General features: G+C 44.9%; 1 protein-coding gene across 2 annotated transcripts in view; it reads right to left on the bottom strand.

Moving 5' to 3' along the window:
* The window catches only part of gyg1a (glycogenin 1a), a 70,869-nt gene continuing 49,427 nt past the window's right edge, over positions 1-21,442 (bottom strand). The window contains exons 5-8 of one of the 2 annotated variants that reach the window (XM_052017498.1): positions 11,891-12,017; positions 2,738-2,957; positions 1,278-1,334; positions 1-900 (exon numbers count right to left, since the gene is read on the bottom strand). In XM_052017498.1, the coding sequence (XP_051873458.1) occupies positions 727-900; positions 1,278-1,334; positions 2,738-2,957; positions 11,891-12,017 (578 nt within the window). In that variant the 3' untranslated portion in view covers positions 1-726. The remainder of the gene's footprint in view (positions 901-1,277; positions 1,335-2,737; positions 2,958-11,890; positions 12,018-21,442) is intronic. The other variant, XM_052017499.1, reaches the window with a different exon arrangement.

Here is a 21,442-nt window from a genome sequence, read left to right as displayed (position 1 = left end):
CAAGGGGGCAGATACTTTTATTGAAAAGAATTTGCAGCTATTTCAAACAAGTTTATTTTGTGGTTAAAGTACTATGATACACTTAAAAATTGATGGTCAGTAGTTTAGTCACAGAACAAAATGTCATAAAAGTTTGGGAGAGTTCCTTGTAAATTTTGCAAGGTACTGTCTATGTATTGTGCACAGAAATCTCACCTCTAGGTTTCTATATATGATTAAGACTCAAAGATAAAATTATTTTTGTCATTGGACATGGGGCACAGTATTTCCTTGGAAAAGCTGATGGAAAGGGAAGGACACAATTATATTCCTTCATGCAATGTTGCAGCTAATTTAAACATTTGTAAAAATACTGGCAGCACTGTAAAATTCAGCGTCTGTAATAGTGCTGAAGTTTAATTAAGTGTGTCTTACTAAGTTAAGCAAACAGCAGTATTGTTCTGGAGTAGTATTACAGTAGGAGGCAGTGTGGTGATGTGCTGAGGATTTAACACTGGGAGGAGATTTGCTTCAGGAATTTAAAATTCGATCTTCTCGGGCTTTGTCACATTCTCACTACAGAGCTGCAGCCTCGAGGTGACAACCAGATGAAGACACCCCTCTCAAACCATGTCACTAATAGGCCAAGTACAAACCAACCATGCACTGAACTCCAGCCTAGACGCTAAAGACCTTCTGTATTCAGTTCTTGCTGGTCAGCCACAGCAGGTGTTCAGTGAGCAGCCTTTAATTCAAGTACGTATCCAGCTTCTTCTGGATGTTCTGGAAAGAATCTACTCCCATGAAATCAGCTTGACCCTGTTCCCAATTTTTCCGACGCTCTTCCGAGGAGATCATTGGGGCGGGTGGGGGAGGTGGGCTGACAGAAAGGTGGGAGATGGCTTCACTCAACTTCTCCTCCTGTGGATTAGAGGAAGATATTAATTGCATAATGTCAACCTCTTGAAAAGACTTTGGAACAATTGTGACTGCTTTAAATGTTTAACTAACTCCCCTGTACAAAACTTGCATTGTACAACATTGGGAGGCATTGGGTAAGTTATGCTTAATCCATCTCTCATCAGCGATGTAGGTTTGAACCAATAACTATTTAAAATTTTAAACAAAAAAGCACGTGAAATAATCATCCATGCACACATCAGGCCATTAATATGGATAATCTTTAGTGATTGAGGTAGCAAGAGCTTCCCCAGAAACAAATCGTTTTAACTTAGTTAACCAAACCAAAGTTGAATGAGAATCGTAAAAGGGACAGGGACCTTTGAAGATTAGCATACCTTCCTACAGAATGGCAAGCCACAAGTGAAAGCCAGTGAATAGACCAGGCATGACTGCTGAAAGGTTGCCAGACATATTTGTAAAGACAGAGAAAAAGAGTCAATGTGGGAAGTTGCACATCAGTTTACTGCAAACAACAATCGCTCCTCATCTCAACCAGCTTCCAAAGGACTGACACCTTAGACTTTAAAACCAACACGCAGCCGATGTCTAGGAGTCAATACCCAACAGGGGTCTTGAACTTTGATGGCAGCACAATGGTCAAGGGGTTGGAGTTAGATTGGCAGTGAACAAATACGTGCGACTCCGTTGGGTGCTTCCCCTGTGGAGACCCTCTCATTAGGGTCTGGGGTGGGGTGTAATTAGGGTGCAGGGTAGGGAAGCTTAGAAACCCAATTATGCCAGCAGCAGATTGGACAATTTTTTGGGAGGCCCAAGAAGGGCACCCCAGCCTTTCCTGGACCGGCAAATAACAAGTATCAGGGAGATGCCAATGAAGACTCTGCCCATGCACTATACCCTCAAATTTTAAACTAGTGGTCATCATATTTCAAACCACAAAATTTCTCTCCAGGAAGGGAGAAAGAGAGGATACAGTAAGAAAATTATCCCCATAGCAGAAGAGTCTAAGATCAGAGGACACAGGTTTAAATGAGAGGAGTAAGAGGTTTAGAGGAGATCCGAAGAAGAATCTTTTCACCCAGAGGTTGGCTGCAATCTGGAATGCATTGCCTGCAGGCAGCTACTCCCACAACATACAAGGAGCATTTGGACGAGCACTTGACTCGCCACGGCATTGTAGGCTGCAGAGTGCGTGCTGGTAAATGGGATTAGCGTAAACGTGGTGGGCCATGGGGTTTGTTTCCTTATTGTATGTCTTTTTGACTCTAGGAAGGCATTGGGGGACATTGGGAAGCTGGTGGGTGGTGAAGGTCAGTCTATAGAACACCTTAACAGTTTGCTTTTTTAAACAAGTTACTAGGTCAAGCGAGTTAGAGTGAGCCATGAGTGCACTATTCCATTTAATATCACTGTTGTTTCACATCTTACAACACATACCAGAGATCAAGAACCAGGCAGAAACTGGACAGGTGTTTATGTCTGATGTTCAACAAGGCAAGAACTGGGTCCTAAACCATCATGAATGTACAATTCAGAAGCTAATAATTAGTAAAACTGACTGCTAAATGTTCCCTCACCATTTAATTACTACTCACTTTTTGGTGTGAATTCATTCAATAAAGATAACAGCTTTTAAAATGTGCACTCAGTTAATTTACTGACAGACTCCAAATGGAGAGCTACTGGTCCCAAAATAAAGGAAAATCTGCTACTCACACTGTTAAATGGTGTTAAATCGTTTTAGCCACTTGTCTACATGTTAGTTGATATCCAGATTGTTAAAATCTCCTGTTAGTTTCCAAGCATACTTATTTCCACATTTCTATTTGCAGCCTACCTCTTGTTTGTCAGGACTGATGTTCTTTGAGACACCATATTCTGTAAGCATAGGCTGAATAGATGTGAAGGTGTCCCACCACATACTGACGAATTCAGTGTGAACAATTGATGAACTGTCGTGAACAGCACTTGTCACACATTTTGTCTTTGAGTCGTAGGAGTAGTTCCATGGTTTGATGTTACCAAGAAAGTGAACCACCTTGGCATCAGGACCGTATCTGCGCACATTTAACACAAGGTATTAATAATCATTTCTAGTTAATAATTTTAAAAAGTCACACTATGAGAAATGAACAATTCTCGGGGATAAATGTTGCAGTAAATTGAAGATTTTCATTTTGCAAGGCATGGAGGATGATACCATTTAATGCTGAAGCATCTTCATGTAATGTAGTAAGGTTATCCCATGTCACACTGAATAAGAATGTATGATAATGGCGAGAAACAGATAATAAGGATGCAAGGTTATACCATAATAAGACCAAAAGAGGCCACCAGGGAATAAGGATAAGTCATAGAGTTGGACAGCACAGAAACAGACCCTTTGGCCCACCACATTCATGCTAACCATTTTGCTCATCTTGATGAAATCCAGGACTATCATGCTGGTAGCTACGTGGGGGGAAGGGTGAGGAGATCTCCTGAGGTGGTGAGGTCGGTGATGGTGCGGGAGATAATGTCCTGGTGGTCCTTGGTGGGGTCATGGTTGAGGGGTAGGTAGAAGGAACTGTCTGAGAGTTAGCGTCTGGCCTCTGCAAGGTAGAGGTCAGTGCACCAGACTACCAGGGCACCACCTTTGTCGGCTGGTTTGATGACAACGGCAGGGTTGGTGCAGAGGGTGGCGAGCAGAGTGGTCAGAAGGGGTAAGGGTGGAGTGGGTGGGGGGAGCAGGAAAGTCAAGATGGCTGATGTCGTGCCGACAGTTGGCCATGAATAGGTCCAGGGAAGGTAACGGGCTTGGTGGGGGAGTCCAGGTGGAAGGGCTGGAGGCTGGAGAACAGGTCATTCGAAGGGGGAGAGGACTCCTTACCGAAGAAGGCATGGAGGTGGAGGCGGCAGGAAAAGAGCCTGGCATCGTGCTGGGCTCGGATTTCATCTAGATTCCAGCATCTGCAGTTTTTTGTTTCTCTCATTTTGCTCATCTACACTATTCCCATTTGCCTGCATCCTTCTGTGCCTGGCCTACACTATAGTAGAGTCTACACTAGATGACACAGAATAAGGTTGTATGACTGCACCAGGTGACATACAGCAAGGATATGAGCTTACACACAATGTGTTCAGAGCATTATATTATGTGTTACGGATGTCGTAGAGGCATACAACATGGAATCAGGCCTTACGGCCCGTTGAGTCTGCATTGACCTTCAAGCACCCCCATTTACATTAATCCTACACATTCCCGTCAACTCTCCCCAGACTCTACCACAAACCTACACGCCAGGGGTAATTTACAGCAGCCAATCGACCTACCAACCCATATCTTTCAATGTGGGAGGAAACTCACGCGGTCACAGGGAGAATGTGCAAACCCCACACATCAATTAGATTAGATGACACAATTTAATTCACAGCAGAACAGGTGTCGTACCATGAACCGCAGTCATTTTCAGAAGTCCCACACCATCAGGTTCAGGAACAGCGACTTTCCTACAACCATCAGGTTCTTGAACCGACCTGCACAACCCTAACCCTACCTCAGCAACAGAACACTGTGGACCACCTCTTGCACTTCCATGGATCTGCCTTCGATTGTGTCTTCTGTTATATACTAAGGTCTTGCTTTTGCACAGTCTTTTTTTCAATGCATGGTATAATTTTATGTATAATTTATATGCTGTGTGTTGTTTGTAACTATGTGGCTGTAATGCTGCTGCAAGCAAGCTTGTCATTGTACTGTACCTCACCGTACTTGTGCACATGACGATAAACTCAACTTGACATGACAGTATTTATTGACAGTATTGCAACAGCCAATGTGTCGGAGGCAGGATGAAGTGTATGACTCAGAAAATAAAGTCAATTTACTCAGAAGAAAAGTTTGTTCAAAGAGCAGAAGAAACAAGTTGCAGCAACATTTGTATCCATTGAAAGCAAGGTAATTTGTCCCAAATAAACAGTGAGTGACAGATATTACACATAAATTGTGTGCACAAAATTACTCACCATCATTTACAGCAGTGTGGTCACCAATCTTAATTGACAGAGAGATTAACCAATCAGCTCAGTTTGACTGGCCGTAGCACTCCTACCAAACACTGCCTTTCATAAACACAGGCAGCTGTCCCAACCCACTAACAGAAAGCAAGTTATAATGCCTACTGTAAATGGGTGTCAGACACTGTATACAGTTTCTTATTCAAAATAAGGTCAAAGATTTCCCCAGTCTCACACTTTTTCCTGCCAGTACAACTTTGGTTCTAGTCATCAACATTTCCATTGTGGAAGTATTTAGTGCAACTGTGCTGGAGACAGGGTAACAGCCTCACTAGAAGCAGCAGGACGGTCACATCACACTCATACCAGTGAGTTAGTTCATCAACACAACCACTAAAAGGGGTCAATTTTATCGAGCTTTGCTCAAGGGACTGTCTGCCTTCTAGGGCACGTAGGTCAAACAAAAGACAGCAGAGACAAGTTCTGCAGGAATCTGGGGGAGTGCCTAAGAGGCAGACCAAGGGAACTAAAGTCCAGTGCTGCTTGCGATGTGACGAACATTGTTCCCAGTCTCCGGCTCGTTTCCTTGCAGTTCATGAATCACCTCAAAAAGCCAGCACCAGGTGTGCACCAATAAACCCCCCTCCCACGACAGAGGGGGCAACTCCAACTACAGAGGTTCTCCACAAGGCAAGTCGGATAACTTCAGAAGTCAGGGAGACCCCTAGGAAATGGGCCCTCCGATCCACTAAGCCTGTGTCAACCGTCAAGCATCATTTTCCTACCCTTACCTCACCCTAACTTTGAGGCAGGTATATTAACAACATTTAAAAAGGGATTTGGACAGGTACATGGATGGGGAAGGTTTAGAGGGATATGAGCCAAATGTGGGCAAATGGGACTAGCTTAGATCTTGGTCAGCATGGATCAGTTGGGCTGAATGGCCCGATTTGGTGCTCTTATGACTAACGCATTTTATTCTCTCCACATCAACTCCCTACCCCCAAGATTCTCCCACTCATCTCCACACTAGGGACAAATTTCCAGTGGCCAATCAATCTACCAACCTGGGATGTGGGATGAAATGGGAAACCCATGCAGTCACGGTAAGAACATGCAAATTCCAACACAGACTGCACCCTGTGTTATTATGTGGTTATAATAAAGAACGACAGTTCCCAGTAGGCAATGCAAGGGGTCACATGGGGGAACAGGAGGAGGCTGTAAAAAGAGAGGGAAAGCAAGCCAGTCTGTGGTGTTGGTTAATAAAAATGTTCAGATGTTAAACCCACGCGAAGTTTGTCTCTTGATGAGGAACAAACATAACACACCTGAGCTCAGGATTGAACCCGGGTCACTGGAGCTGCGAGGCAGCAGCTCTACTACCTGCACCACTGTGCTGCCCAAACCCCTAGCTCAGGATTGAACCCGGGTCACTGGAGCTGCGAGGCAGCAGCTCTACTACCTGCACCACTGTGCTGCCCAAACCCCTTTCTAAATCTTCCATTAGACCTTCGGTCTGCTGTTCCTTAATTCAGGCCTACAGCTCTGCTTCTGTCTCTGAGGGGAGAAAGCCCTGGATGCAAGGCAGGGGTCCCCTTTGGCCGCATTAAGGTCTTGTGATCACAGCCCAGTATACCTCTGGTACATTGGCTCTGCCCAGGACCAGAATGGCACTGAGCAGAGGAGAGGGGGTGGTTCCAGAGAAGTTGACACAACTCCCCAGTATCTCCAGGGGCCGAGGTTGTGTCCTATCAGCTAGGGCCTAGGAAGCTGAAGGGAGGGAGGCTTTTGTTCAGTTTTATTCAGGGAAGACTTCATTCATGGTTTAGGCTTTAAATAACCCTGCTATTCTTAATCATGTTATCTCAGCAGATAACTGGCAGCTGTTCCCTTCAACTTCAGCCCTGGATCACACTGGCAAGCAATGGAATTTTCACTTGGGCTCATTCCTGTGCTAGATCTACAAGCCTCTAAACTTGTGCCTCAGGAAGAGATATTCTTAGTTTGTTACTAAATGTTCAACCACTGCATGTGCGCAAGTGAGAATGTGTGTGTTCTTTCTGATCATTCATTCCTGGAATGTGGACATCACTAGCAACACGACACTTATTGTCTATCCCCCAGTTGCCCCTGAACTGAGCGGGTTGGTTAATAGTCACATTGATGGGTGTCGAGTTGTGGATAGGCCAGACCAAAGATGAGATGAACATTTTTTTTTAAATTCCAGATTTATTGAATCACCTGAATTTAAATCTCCCATCTGCCATGGTGGGACTTCAACTTGTGTCTTTGTCCAGAACCTCAGGCTACTTCTCTGGTAACCTAACCACAATGCCACCGAATCTGACCCCCACCACTGCATGCTTATGTGCAGCCCATACGTACGAGCGAGCGTTTGGGAGATTGGTGGGATGGATCTGCTGGCTGCTGAGGAGCTGCAGGCATTCCCTGGCATGCAGGAACTTGGTTCGTGGCAATATCTGAATGGTTGAGTTAAACACCCTGGTTTTACATAAATGTTGCACTTGGTTGGCCTATGTTTTTATTTAAATATATTGCTGGGTGGGGTGGGGTGGGTTTCGACTTGCGAATTGGTCGGGTTATGAACAGTTCTCCGGAACAGAACCTTGTCGTAACCTGGGGGGGACCTGGATAAGACTATTGAATGGTTCCCTTATACGATGAGATGGACTCTGACCTCATGATCTACCTTGTTGTGACCTTGCACCTTATTGCACTGCACTTTCTCTGTTGCTGTGACACTTTACTCTGTACAGTTATTGTTTTTACCTGTACTACCTCAATGCACTCTGTACTAACTCAATGTAACTGCACCGTGTAATGAATTGACCTGTATGATCGGTATGCAAGACAAGTTTTCCACTGTACCTCGGTACAAGTGACAATAATAAACCAATACCAATGTACTAGTATATTTTTGACGCATAATCCTTGTAATTGCTGAACTGTTTTCTCAGCCTAATAACAATTTAACAAAATCAGCATTCCCTTCTGCACAACAGCTTTGGAAGATTACCTTTGCCTCACTCCACTGGACAAGTGCTCAATTTAAAACATCTTTTGTGTCTCTCTGACATTCTTTATTTCAGTTCTCAGATCCATCCTTACTACCATGAAGTACCTATATACGGAATGATCTGTCTGGATGGCATGCTAACAAAAGCTTTTCACTATATCGGTGATAAACCAATTCCAGTACAAAAGCCTGAAAGCACGTACCACCAGGCTCAAGGACAGCTTCTGTCCCGCTGTTATAAGACTATTGAATGGTTCCCTAGTATGATAAAATGGACTCTTGACCTTACAATCTACCTCATTATGGCCTTGCACCTATTGTCTACCTGCACTGCACTTTCTCTGTAACTGTTACACTATTCTGCATTCTGTTATTGTTTTACTTTGTACTACCTCAATGCACTGTGCAATAAATTGATCTGTATGAACGGTATGCAAGACAAGTTTTTCACTGTACATGTGCCAATAATAAACCAATTCCAATTCAATTCAATCCAGCTGGCATTTCAACAAGCCCTCATTCCAATGTGGGTGGCAAAACAGTGCGACTAGTGGAGATGCTGCCTCAAAGCTCCAGTGACCCAGCTGGAGTTAAATTAAATCCTGACCTCCAGTGCTGTCTGTGCGAGTTTGGATGCACTTCCTGTGACTGTGTGGGTTTCCCCTGGGTGCTCTGGTTTCCTCCTCCATCCCAAAGACGTGTGGGTTGGTAGGTTAAATGGCCACTGTAAATTGCCCCTAGTGTGTAGCTAAGTGGTCGAATCTGGGGAGAGCTGATGGTACAGATTTGATCTGATCCAAGCTACTGCAAATTGGCCTTGGAGATGAGCGGCGGGAGAAATGGGGAGGGAGGTGGGCGAGTTGATGGGAAGAAGACAATGGGGTTAGTGCACATGGGTGCTTCACAGTCTGTATGGGCACAGAAAACAGAAAAGCCAATCCATGCTACACGTCACTAAACTACTCCTGAACTTTCCTGGATCTTTAGAAACTGCTGTATCAGAGGCATCTTACTTACATGGGGCTCATGCCAACTTTCAACTCAGCTCAGAAACACCACAAAACAGCTATTAAAAAAGACTGCTTGCCTTTGATAATGGGTATGTTTTCATACTGGCCAAACACTGGATACCTTTTAACGGTGGATTTTGGAGCTGTAATCCTCCAGCCACCGCGTCTGCGGAAGATGCAACATTAACGACTCTCAACTCAGAATTCTAACTGAAATTTTGAATCCTTTGGGGACCAGCCTAAATTACTTTAATGGTAGATACTGTAACCTGTACAGTACCTTACTGGGAACTTGCATAAAACTCAGAGGTTCTGGGCTCAACCCTCATCCCCATGACATGAACATAAAACTCAGGCCAACACTTCACTGTGGGACTGAGGAGGAGCTGCATTGTCAGTCATAGAGAGTGATACAGCATGGAACCAGGCCCTTCGGCCCAACTCATCCAATACCAACCACGATGCCCACCAAGCTAGTCCCAGATGCCATCTTTCTGGCGAAATGATAAACCAAGACCCAGCTTGCTCTCTCCAATGGCAGGCACGGTAGTGTAGTGGTTAGTGTAACGCTTTACAGCGCCAGCGACCTGGGTTCGAATCCGGCTGCCGTCTGTAAGGAGTTTGTACGTTCTCCCCAAGTCTGCGTGGGTTTCCTCCGGGTGCTCCGGTTTCCTCCCACATTCCAAAGACGTAAGGGTTAGGAAGTTGTGGGCATGCTATGTTGGCACCGGAAGCGTGGCGAGACTTGCGGGCTGCCCTCAGAACACTACGCAAAAAGATGTATTTCACTGTGTGTTTCAATGTACACGTGACCAATAAAGAGATCTAATGATTCTGTGCCACAATTCTGAAGAGGGGCTTGGGAGTTCACCTCCAGAGTCCTGGCCAAAACTTATCCCTCAACCAAATCAAAAGTGTCATATCCTTGGATTTTAAGAGGGCTTCAATAAAGTAGCTCTTGACAAAGATTAGGGCACGTGAATTTGGAGGACAAATTAGGTAAAAAGTAGAAAGCAAAAGGAATGTGTAAAGTGTCACATTATTTAGTTGGAAAAGTGGTGTTTCATACAGTTCATCACCGGGACCGTGAATGATACTCGTGCTACATCAATGATGTGGACTTAGGCACGGTAGTGTAGCGGTTAGCGTAACACTATTACAGCGCCAGCGACCCGGGTTCAATTCCGGCCACTGTCTTTAAAGAGTTTGTACATTCTCCCCGTGTCTGCGTGGGTTTCCTCCGGGTGCTCCGGTTTCCTCCCACATTGCAAAGATGTATGGATTAGGAAGTTGTGGGCGTGCTATGTTGGTGCCGGAAGCGTGGCGACACTTGCGGGCTGCCCTCAGAACACACTACGCAAGAGATGCATTTCACTGTGTGTTTCGATGTACATGTGACTAATAAAGATATCATCTTTTTTTTTAAGTAACAAGTAACTTTGCTCCAATGATACCAAACTGGAGGTAATAAACGGAGTTAGATTCCAACACAATGCAATAGCACCAGAAATACTGGGCAGTTCAGTGGCAAACAACCTAGGTCAACGTGAGCTCATGCACTCTGACAGGAACAAAGAAATTGAATAAGATAGAACAGCAAACGGATCAGGAGATACAGGTGAACAAATCATTCAGAATGGTAACATCAAGTTTATTGACTTCAAGAGTGGTGAACGGGAAAGGCTAGAATACTCAGCAGTCAGTCAGCATCAGTGGGGAGAGAAACAGAATTAATGTTTCAGTTGCCTTCATTTCTCTCTCCACTGATGCTGACTGACCTGTGGAGCATTTCCAGCATTTCCCAGCTTTATCTTTGATGAGAAAATGTTTCCCCTTGTAGAAGAATCCAAAGCTAAAGGGCAAACGTACAAGCTGTTTACCAACAAAGTGGCAAAAAACCCAAGGATGCTGAAAACAAAGAAAAAAATGCTTTCTTACTGGGATCGGGTCAGGCCGTGTCAGTGGACACAGTAATAGTTAATGTTTCAGATCAATAACTTTTCAAAGGTCCCAGGCCTGAAATGATAAATCTGCTTCCCTCTCATTTCCTGTTGTATCTAATAAGGAAATAACTTTTCTTCATTCTGAGAGCGAGCACAATGTGGAATTTGCTTGCAGACAAAATGACTGAGCCAAGTACCTCACATCCTTTCAACAAAAAGAGGAAATTGGCAAATACTTGAGAGAAAGGGGGAAATCAGGGAAAAAATGCCAAGATTTGGAGCTGGACTCTATAAAAAGAGCTCATCTAAAGTTTAAACAGCAGCACAGTCTTGTTGGCTTGTTCAATATTGCTTATTTTATGTAACTAACATTACTAAAAACACTTTCTCTTTACATGTTCATGAGAATTGTGCATCAAGTGTCTGCCGTGTTACCTGTATTAGAGTCATAGAGAGATACAACACGGAAACAGGGCCCAGTCCATTGAGCATCAAACACCCATTTTCCACTAATCCTACATTAATCCCATTTCTTTCTTCTCCCCCACATTCTCTTTAACCTCCAACCCTCCCTGTTCTACTGCTCGCTCACACACTAGCGACAACTCAGTGACCAGTTAACCTACTAACCCGCATATCTTTGGGAAGCTGGAGCCCACGGAGAAAAGCCATGTGGTCACAGGAAGAACATGCTAACGCCACACAGACAGTACCCAAGGTCAGGATTGAACCCGGATCTCTGGCGCTGTGAGGCAGCGGCTCTACCAGCTGCACCACTGTGCCACCCGAGCAGCAAATACAATTCAAAGTATTTGATTGGTTGTACAGGCATTGTGAAAGGCACCATATTAGTAGAACACTTTTACAAACAAAAATATTTGTTTCAAGCTCTAAACTGAATGAGATAAGGTTGTTTTGTAGCAGGAGTCAGCAACATGCTTCTGGGAAAAGATAGATAGAAGTCGGGGACGTCTTAAAGAAAGCATCCTGCATGTACTTACTGTTTGAAAGCGGGAAGGTAGGAATAAATTGCGACACTGCTCAGATTGTAAATGAAGGGAAGGTGCTTATTGATATCGGCTGTTGCCCAGTTGCTGAAGAAGCTGTTCAGTAAACCCTGGTCCCCACCTGAAATGAAAGAAAACAAACTTCAAAATGGCAAATGGTGGCTGGCATTCTAACAACCACTTAGGAGCATATAGTCCCGTAATGTTCCAAATGTTCCAAAGTGCTCCGTAGACCAGTTTCTGGGTTCAATTGTTTATCCCATAAGGGAGGTTGAATCTTAGAGTCATAGAGTTGTACAGCATAGAAATGGGCCCTTCAGCCCACCTCTACCCTGCTGACCTTTTTGCCCATCTACACCAAAGTCCGGCGTTCATTACTCACTGGAGTCTAGAAGAATGAGAAGTGACCTCATTAAAAGATAACTGGGCATGACAGAATCCCATTTTTTTTAATGAACTGAACTGGTATTGGTTTATTATTGTCACACATACCGAGGTACAGTGAAAAACTTGTCTTGCATACCGTTCATACAGGTCAATTCATTACACAGTGCATTGAGTTAGTACAGAGTCCATTGAGGTAGTACAGGGGAAAAACAATAACAGAATACAGAGTAAAGTGTCACAGCTACAGGGAAGTGCATTGCAGGTAGACAATTAGGTGCAAGGTCAAACAAGGTAGATTGTGAGATCAAAAATCCATCTCATCACAAGATCACAAGACAAAGGAGACGAAGTAGGCCATTCGGCCCATTGAGTCTGCTCCATGAGCTAAACTAAAACTATTCCTATCTAGCCCCAATTTCCGGCCTTATCCCTATATCCCTTGATACCTTGACTAATTAGATACCTATCAATTTCCTCCTTAAGACGTTCCCAATGATTGGGCCTCCACAGCTGTATGTGGCAAAGAATTCCATAATTTCACTACTCTCTGGCTAAAGAAATTTCTCCTCATTTCTGTTTTAAACCAGTACCCTCTAATTCTGAGATTGTGCCCTCTAGTCATCGTATAAGGGAACCATTCAATAGTCTTATCACAGTGGGTTAGAAGCTGTCCTTGAGTCTGGTGGCATGTGCCCTCAGGCTCCTGTATCATCTGCCTCATGGGAGAGGAGAGAAGAGAGAATGTCCCAGGTGGGTGGGGTCTTTAAATATGCTGGCTGCTTCACCAAGGCAGAGAGAAGTATAGATAGAGTCCACGGAGGGGAGGTTGGTTTCCATGATGTGCTGGGCTGCGTCCACAACTCTCTGCAGTTTCTTGCGGTCCTGGGCAGAGCAGCTGCCATACCAAGCTGTGATGCATCCAGATTGGATGCTTTCTATGGTGCATCGATAAAAATTGGTGAGCGTCAAATGGGACATGCCAAATTTCTTTAGCCTCCTGAGGAAGTAGAAGAAATTTGGCATGTCCCCATTACTCACTGGAGTTTAGGAGAATGAGAAGTGACCTCATTATATGATAACTGGGTGTGACAGAATTCCATTTTTTATTAAGTTCAACTGATTAAATTGATGTTTATTTTTAGGTGTTTATTCTGATTCAAATTTTGATTTCAGACAGTGAAGTTCAGACAGTTTATCAAACACAGTTTCAGGATTTCACTACATTTGGGGTATGAAGGACAGACATTTGCATCATTTAAGGCTTTATCTAATCAACAATCGAAATAAATATACGTAAATCAATAAATTAGACCAACCCTAATTCAGAGCATTCATTTGACGGTAATATTGCATTCATAATAAAAAAAAAGCAAATTAAAAAACAATTTGTTGGGTCTTTGGTGCAGGAGTGCAGGGATTAACAAATCCTGATTATTAATGAGGAAATTCTTCTGCAAATGTGGCAAAAATGGACAGTTACAGATAGAATTAAATCCTCCCAAACCTTGAACAAAAGGTTCTGCGAGGAACGGACAGGTTGGTTCCTCCAGCTCAAATACCTCACAGTCTTGGTGAGACCACACCTGCAGTATTATGCACTATTTTGGTTACCTACCTAAGATTGGATATACTTGCCACAGAGGGGGTGCATCCCAAGTTCACCAGGCTGATTCCTGTGGTGGTGGGGTCTGCTGTATGGGGAGAGGTTGGTTTGTACTCACTGGAGTTCAGAAGAACAAGAGGGGATCTAATTGAAACCTACCAAAGGGCTCGACAGAATGGAATCGGAGAAGGTTAGAGATGAGGTGTCTACAACAAGGATAGGTTTCAGGGCAATTAGTACAGAGATGAAGACAAATTTCTTCACTCAGAATTTGCAACCACAGAAGAGGGTGGAGGCCTATGCATTGAAAATATTGAATAGATTCAGAGTGATTCAGTATGGAAACAGGGCCTTCAGCCCAACTTGTCCATGCTGACCAAGATGCCTACCTAAGCTAACTCCATTTGGCCCAAATCCCTCTGAAGCTTTCCTATTTAAGAAGGAAACCGATAAATATCTAGAAGTAAGAGGCATCAAGGGGTGTGGAAAGAGAGCAGGAATGTGGTATTAAGATAGATGATCAGTGATGACCATAAAGAATGGCAGAGCAGGTTTGAAGGACCAAAAGGCCTACTCACTCCCATTTTAGAGTCATAGAGCAATACAGCACAGATACAGGCCCTTTGGCCCAACCAATCCATGCCAACCATGATGCCCACCCAGCCAGTGCCAATTTCCTGTGTTCAGCCCATATCCCTCTAAGCCCCGCCCCTCCATGTACCTGTCCAAGTGCTTGTAAGATGGTACTATTGTACCTGCCTCAACCACTGTCCATATACTCACCACCCTCTGCGTGAAAAAGTTGCCCCTCAAGTCCCCTTTAAATTTTTCCCCTCTCACCCTAAATCTATGCCCCCTAGTTTTGGACTCCCCTACCCTGGGGAAGAGGCTGCTACCATCTCTGTTTCTCTGTCTCTTTTTCTCTGTTTCTATTTCTCGTGGTTAAGGGTTGGCTGTTTAGGACTGAGATGAGAAGAAATTTCTTTGGAATCTTTGGATAGTTCCCTACCTCAGGGAGCTGCAGATGTTGGTATTGGTTTATTATTGTCACTTGTACGGGGGTACAGTGTAAAACTTGTCTTGCACACCTTTCATACCAATCAATTCATTACACAGTGCATTGAGGTAGTACAGGGTAAAAACAACAACAGAATACAGATGTTCAGACAGTACATTCAAAACTGAGATCATGGATGTTCAGACACTACAACAATAAGGGGATTTGGAGATCAAGCAGGAGGGGCTACACAAGACCGAAGACCCAGCTCAAGTTGCTGGGGGATTTGTTTAAGCACTGAATAAAATTTAACACAGTGCCACAAGAAGAAATGAGGGCAGGTCATCAAAAGTTTTGTCACAGAGAAAGGTTTTGGGGAGGAGAGAAATGGAATTTTACAAAAAGCTTTGAGCCTAGGCATGGCCACCAATAGTTGATTGATTAAAACTAGGGGATTAGTGGTTGGGGTCAGAATCAGAGGAATATACAGCTGTGGACTGAGGGAGGAATGCAGGCTCAGGAGGAGGTTTCAAAGACCAGTAGTGGTGAGACTAGAATTGAAAACACAGGGTAACAATTTTGAAATTGAGGTGTCCCAATTATCGACGCCTCGCTGCAGATTTGCAGGTAACTGGAAGCGTGAACTGTTACGTGCAAAGTGGTGACGTCTGCTTTCCCTGCATTAAAAGCCACCAAATCACTAGTGGATCTTCCCAAGTTACCAATGCCCGTGAACACAAATGGGCATTTGGGAGACTGGCGGGGTGGATTTACCGGCTGCTGCGGGGCTGCGGGTACCTTTAGCCAGGTGGGAACGGGGGACTTCCGTGCACACTTCCCGCACCCCCACCCACCGTCCCCAAGCCACAACACTCGGGGCTGGATGGAGCCGAGCAGAGCTGGGCGAGCCCCAAGCAGGCTCACCCGCCCACTCACTGAGTCAGTGAGGCCGGCTGGCGGCTGTTCTTCCCACGCCTGGTCTCTCCTCCTGTCACAGATCTTTCTGTGATGCTCCCCTGCACACTGTTTTTGTTCATTTTGACCTACAAACTGTTGGGGTTATGAACAGTTCTCAGGAATAGAATCCTGTTGGAACCTGGGGACTGCCTGCAATAGAATTTTGCAAAAATCTCTACACTGAAGTCTTTCTCAACTCAAGCTGGCTGACAGAATGAGAGAGTTTAATGAGCGCAGTTCCAAACCAGGTTTTAAGCTGTAAAACCTATTCTGCAGTGCGTTGCATTCTTTAATGACTCCTTAACATTACATAAGTCACCATGATGTTTAACAATCAACATAGCCCGTCTGTTATCTGGATGACCATGTTGAACAGGACCGTAAACCTCAGCAAGAACACTTGTTGGACTTAAATCAAAGGAGATGTCTCCATTCCCCACCTTCTCCTCCAAGCACCGAGGGAATGCTGCCAGTTGTACTTCTGAACTCTGGGTGATGCTAAATATTTTGCCTGTGACGCTTTGGCTCAAATTCCAACAGTGTTTTGTTTTCCTCAGTTCTGCTCCGTATTTGGCAAGGTTGTCAACTCAAAAGAATGTCTCGTCATTGGTTTTAAAACTCTTTGCTTCCATGTGTGTCCTCACTTGGGCCAGCTTTTGGTTACACACACCAACCCTCTGCATCTCCCTTCCCACTCCCCTTACATTCAGTATTAGGAAGGTGGGTGCCTTACAGAGATTAGCTTTACCACAGAAGGAGTTGTATTCAAACCTCAAGAATTCCAGGTATGGTCTTTTGGAATTTCTTTGGTTTTCATCCAGAAGTGCTGAGTGGATAACTCTCCTCAGTCTGCACCTCTTCCTTTATCGCAAAGGAAGACGGCTGTCATTGTTGGAGGCCAAGGAACTCCTAAGGACACTGTCTTAGAAGATACAGGAGCCTGAGGGCACGTACTACCAAGCTTAAGGACAGCTTCTATCCCACTGTGATAAGACTATTGAATGGTTCCCTTATACGATGAGAGGGACTCTGACCTCACGATCTACCTTGTTGTGACCTTGCACCTTATTGCACTGCACTTTCTCTATAGCTGTGACACTTTACTCTGTACTGTTATGGTTTTTACCTGTACTTCCTCAATGCACTCTCTACTAACTCAATGTAACTGCACTGTGTAGTGAATTGACCTGTATGATTGGTACACTTATACCTCGGTACAAGTGACAATAATAAGCCAAACCAATACCTGAGATCCACATCATCATCATCTTCAGACACCTTGATTCACTCCACATGATGTCGAGAAATGATTGGGAGTGATGGATCCAGCAAAGGTTATGGTACTGGATAACATCCTGACTGTTGTGCTGAATACCTGGGCTCAAGAACTAGCACACACCTCCTAGCCAAGCTGCTCCAGCACAGTTACTTCATTGCCATCTATCCTACGATGTGAATAATTGCCCAGGTATGACCTGTCCACAAAAGGTGGGGCGAATCCAATTTAGCTAATTGGTGCCCCAGAAGTCTACTTGCAATCAAAAGATGAAAGGAGGCATCGTTAAGAGTGAACTTAATCAGTTTTGGTTCCATCAGATTTCCTTAGATCCAGGTATCATTCCAGCTTTGATCCAAATATAGGCCAAAAGAGCTGAATCCCAGGAGCAAACTGGGAGTGACTGCATTTGACATCCAGACAGCATCTGCATCAAGGAGCCCTGGTAAAATCAAGGTCAATAAGTTTCACGAGGAAAACTCTCTCTTGGCCAGAGTCATAATATCGCAAAGGAAAATGGCTGTGATTGTTGCAAGGCCAAGGAACTCCCAAGGACACTGTCCTAGGCCCAATCATCTTCAGGGGGCTTTATCAATGACCTTTCTCCATCAATAGATCAAAAATGGGGATGTTTACTAACATTACGGAGCGTGCAGTTCCAGTTATAACTTCTCAGATGATGAGGCAGTCCATGCCCGTGCGCTGGAACACGGCAACGTTCAAACCTGGAGCGACAAGCAGCAAGAAACATTCACATCACACACACGGCAGATTACGGATGTATTCACAGATATTTCTGTCAAGATCTCTAGCATCAACGTTGTGCAGCACAACTAGAGCAGCCACATAAATACAGCAGCTACAAGAGCAGGGTCAGATGTTGGATGCCCTGTGGTGAGTGTCTCACCTTCCAATATCCCCAAGCATTCCCACCATCTGCAAGGCACAACCAGGACTATGATAGCGATACTCCCTACTTGCCCGGATGAGCGCGGCTGCAACAACACGAGAAGCTTGACGCCATCCAGGACAACACACCCACTTGATTGGTACCACAGCCACCAGCCCAAACACTCCTTCCTGCCACCAGCACTACACAGCAGCTGCAGTATAAACCACCCACAAAATGCACTGCATGAACTCGCCAAGGCTTCTTCCACAGAACCTCCCAAACCTGTGCCCACTTCCAGCCGGCAGGCACTTGGGGACCCCAGTTTCCAAGCCACACGTCATCAATACATGGAAATATGCTGCCATTCCTCCCTCGAGACTGGGTCAAAATCCTCGAATTGCCTTCCCTATAGTGCTGTGCTATACCTTCAGCACAGGTACTACACATATCCAAGAAAGACTCTCACCAGTACGAATGGGAATACAGGCTTTGGCACAGAAAAATTACAAGCTACAATTTAAATTTCAATTGTTTCTCTCTACAAACAAATACTCAGCTTGCGTGGTGAGATGTCATGATGTTCAGACCTTCATAAGCTGGATTCACAAGAGACTGCAGTTGATGGAATATGAAGAATTCAGTGGGTTGAGCAGCATCTGTGGCGGTGGGGGGGGGGGGCGGAGGGGGAGAGGGGGAATGATGGACGTTTTGGGTCAAGACTGAGAGGGAAGGCAGTTGGCATACAGGAGGGGTGAAGCAGAGGCTGGTAGGTGATAGGTGGCTCCAGATGAGGGAGGGATGATGGACAGGTGGATCCAGGTGAGCGGAGGGTGCTGTCACGTACTCTACTACCGTCCTTTTCCTGGTTACTGCTCAGAAATGTTCGGAGACGGAATGGGACAAATGTAGAGGAGATCAACAACATGGCGTTACCAAGGAGTTAAGCAATCTCCGGTGCACAGCAGGAGCCCAATAGAAAAATTCTAGAAGTGCTAAAGCAGTAATTTGAACACTTTTGCCGAATTATTTAAAGATAGTGATGGCAGTCAGGGGAGCAGAGCTGCTTGATTGGGTTGGCCAGCCTTGCAGAAGGGATTTCCCCACACACGCCGAGAAATCTGCTTGCACCCATTCTGGGTGAGGTATACATGGCTGTATTTAATACTAACACCAGATCTGGCCCATGAAGGGTTGTGAATTGGCCAAAAAGACTTTGAAGCAGCATCATGACAGTGGTTTACACTTAGAACAAAATGCTAAAACAGGTCCAGCACCATTGCTGGTGGGACAGTGCCCAAATATTCCCATCTCCTGACACTTCACTGTGCAGCAACCAGAGGAGGGCATCAGCACTTAAAGGCACACTCCCTAAAAGCAGCTACTGCCACACAGAAACTACAGGCGAGGAGAGAGCTTCCACAGCCATTCAAAGGGATGCTCAATGAGGAGATTGGTCCTTTGTGTTGAGGTGGGTGGGATCAGGAGATCTACCAAGCTCACCATGAGAAGAGCCTGGCCAGATGTGAATATAGTGGTCTCCATCAGGAGAACGAACGTCTATACAATTGATTAATGATGAAAGCAATTTCATGATCTCACAAGGTATTCTAAGCTGATCTATCCACTGCAGAATGGAGATCCACACGTTAAAATGTATTTTATGCTGGTGTTAGAGTTTGAGAAGCGAAGTGCCACTCATCAGGATATAGGGATATTGTAGCAAGCCATTTATATAAATGGAGCAGGAATTCATTCATGCATTATGTTCACTTCAGGTAGATTTGTACAGCAGGATCCAAGGGAGTTCTATGTTCCATCTGGGCCTCCTGTATGTATTGATGGGAATGATTGGAGGTTGGAGAACATCACTGGCTTGCATTGAGGAGTATGATTTTGCAGGCTCCTCAGGAGAAATAGATGTCTATCAGTGAGACTGTTATAGGCCACGCCAACAATGCTTCCCTCCTCCATTCAGCTGGGAAAAGAGACCATGCTGAGCAGAGACATCCCTCCGGTGACAGCCACCTTCCTCCCGGCTCCACCTCTTGGCCCTCAGACGCTGGGTCTCCTCTGATATAAAGACAGAAAATGCTGGAAACACTCAAGGTAGTAGGGTAGCATCTGCAGAAAGAGAAACAGGGATAACGTTTCAGATCGAAGACCCTCCATCCGTTCGGATCTGAAATGTTGACTCTTGATTTCTTTCCACAGATGCTGACCGACCTGCTGTGTGCTTCCTGCATTTTCTGCTTTTACTTTACACTTCCAGCATTTGCATTTTTTAAAAAATTTCCCTGGTCTCCTCTTCTTGGCACCAGCCGCTGTCCTTAATTTGTGAAACTGAGCACCATACGGTACATAACGCACTCTCTGGAAGCTGCTGATGGGTACATCATAGCTCTCGTCGGTAACAGAGCAGTCAGCCATGACCATAATGCTACCTTCATTACTGAAGCAATGCTCACAGAGCCACCACTGAGGCAACTGTAGACTCTTTATAATCAAATGGTAGAGAAAACACTCCTTGTTCGATGTTGCACTCTCCACAGACTGGGGAAGGGGTTGGAGCAGCCCACAGTCAGTTCTCCCAAACTGGAATTGTTTTATTATTGTCACATGGACCAAGATACAGTGAAAAGATTCTGTTTTGCTTCTCATCCAGACAGATCATTCCATACATAATTACATTGAGGTAGTGAAAAGAAAACAAAATATAATGTTGTAGTTACAGAGAAAGTGCAATGCAGGTAGACACAAAGTGCAAGGGCCACAATGAGGTAGAGTCATAAGAGTCTTACAGCATGGAAACAGGCCCTTCGGCCGAACTCATCCATGCCGACTGTGTTGCCCAGCGAGCTAGTCCCATCTGCCCGTGTTTGGCCCATAGCCTTCTAAACGTCTCCTATCCATGTACTTATTTGGATGTCTTTGAAATGTTGCTAATGTGCCCGCCTCAACCACTATTTCTGGCAGCTCATTTCAAATACGTACCACCCTCTGCTTGAGGAAGCTGCCCCTGATGCCCCTTTTAAATCTCTCGCCTCTGATCTTGAACCTACGCCCTCTTGTTTTTAAGCACCTTGTCCCCGGGAAAAAGACCGTGTGCTTTTACCCTATGCCCCTCATGATCTGATATACCTCCATCAGGTCACCACTCAATCTCCTACCTTCCGGAGAATAAAGTCCTAGTCTACACAATCGAGGTAGATTGGGAGATCAAGGGTATGAGAAGTCAAGAGTTTAAAAGTGGGATAGAAGCTGTCCTCAAGTCTGGTGGTACATGCTCTCAGGGTTTTGTACCTTCTGCCCTACGGGAGAGGGGAGAACAGAGAATGACCAGGGTAGGAAGGGTCCTCGATTACATTAGCTGCTTTCCCAAGCAGCTGAGTCAATGGTGGTGGGGGTGGGGGTTGGTTAGCTTGATGGACTGGACT

Source organism: Pristis pectinata, chromosome 6 (assembly GCF_009764475.1).
Source record: "Pristis pectinata isolate sPriPec2 chromosome 6, sPriPec2.1.pri, whole genome shotgun sequence".
Lineage (NCBI taxonomy): Eukaryota > Metazoa > Chordata > Chondrichthyes > Rhinopristiformes > Pristidae > Pristis > Pristis pectinata.
This window is presented reverse-complemented; position numbering and strand designations above follow the sequence as displayed.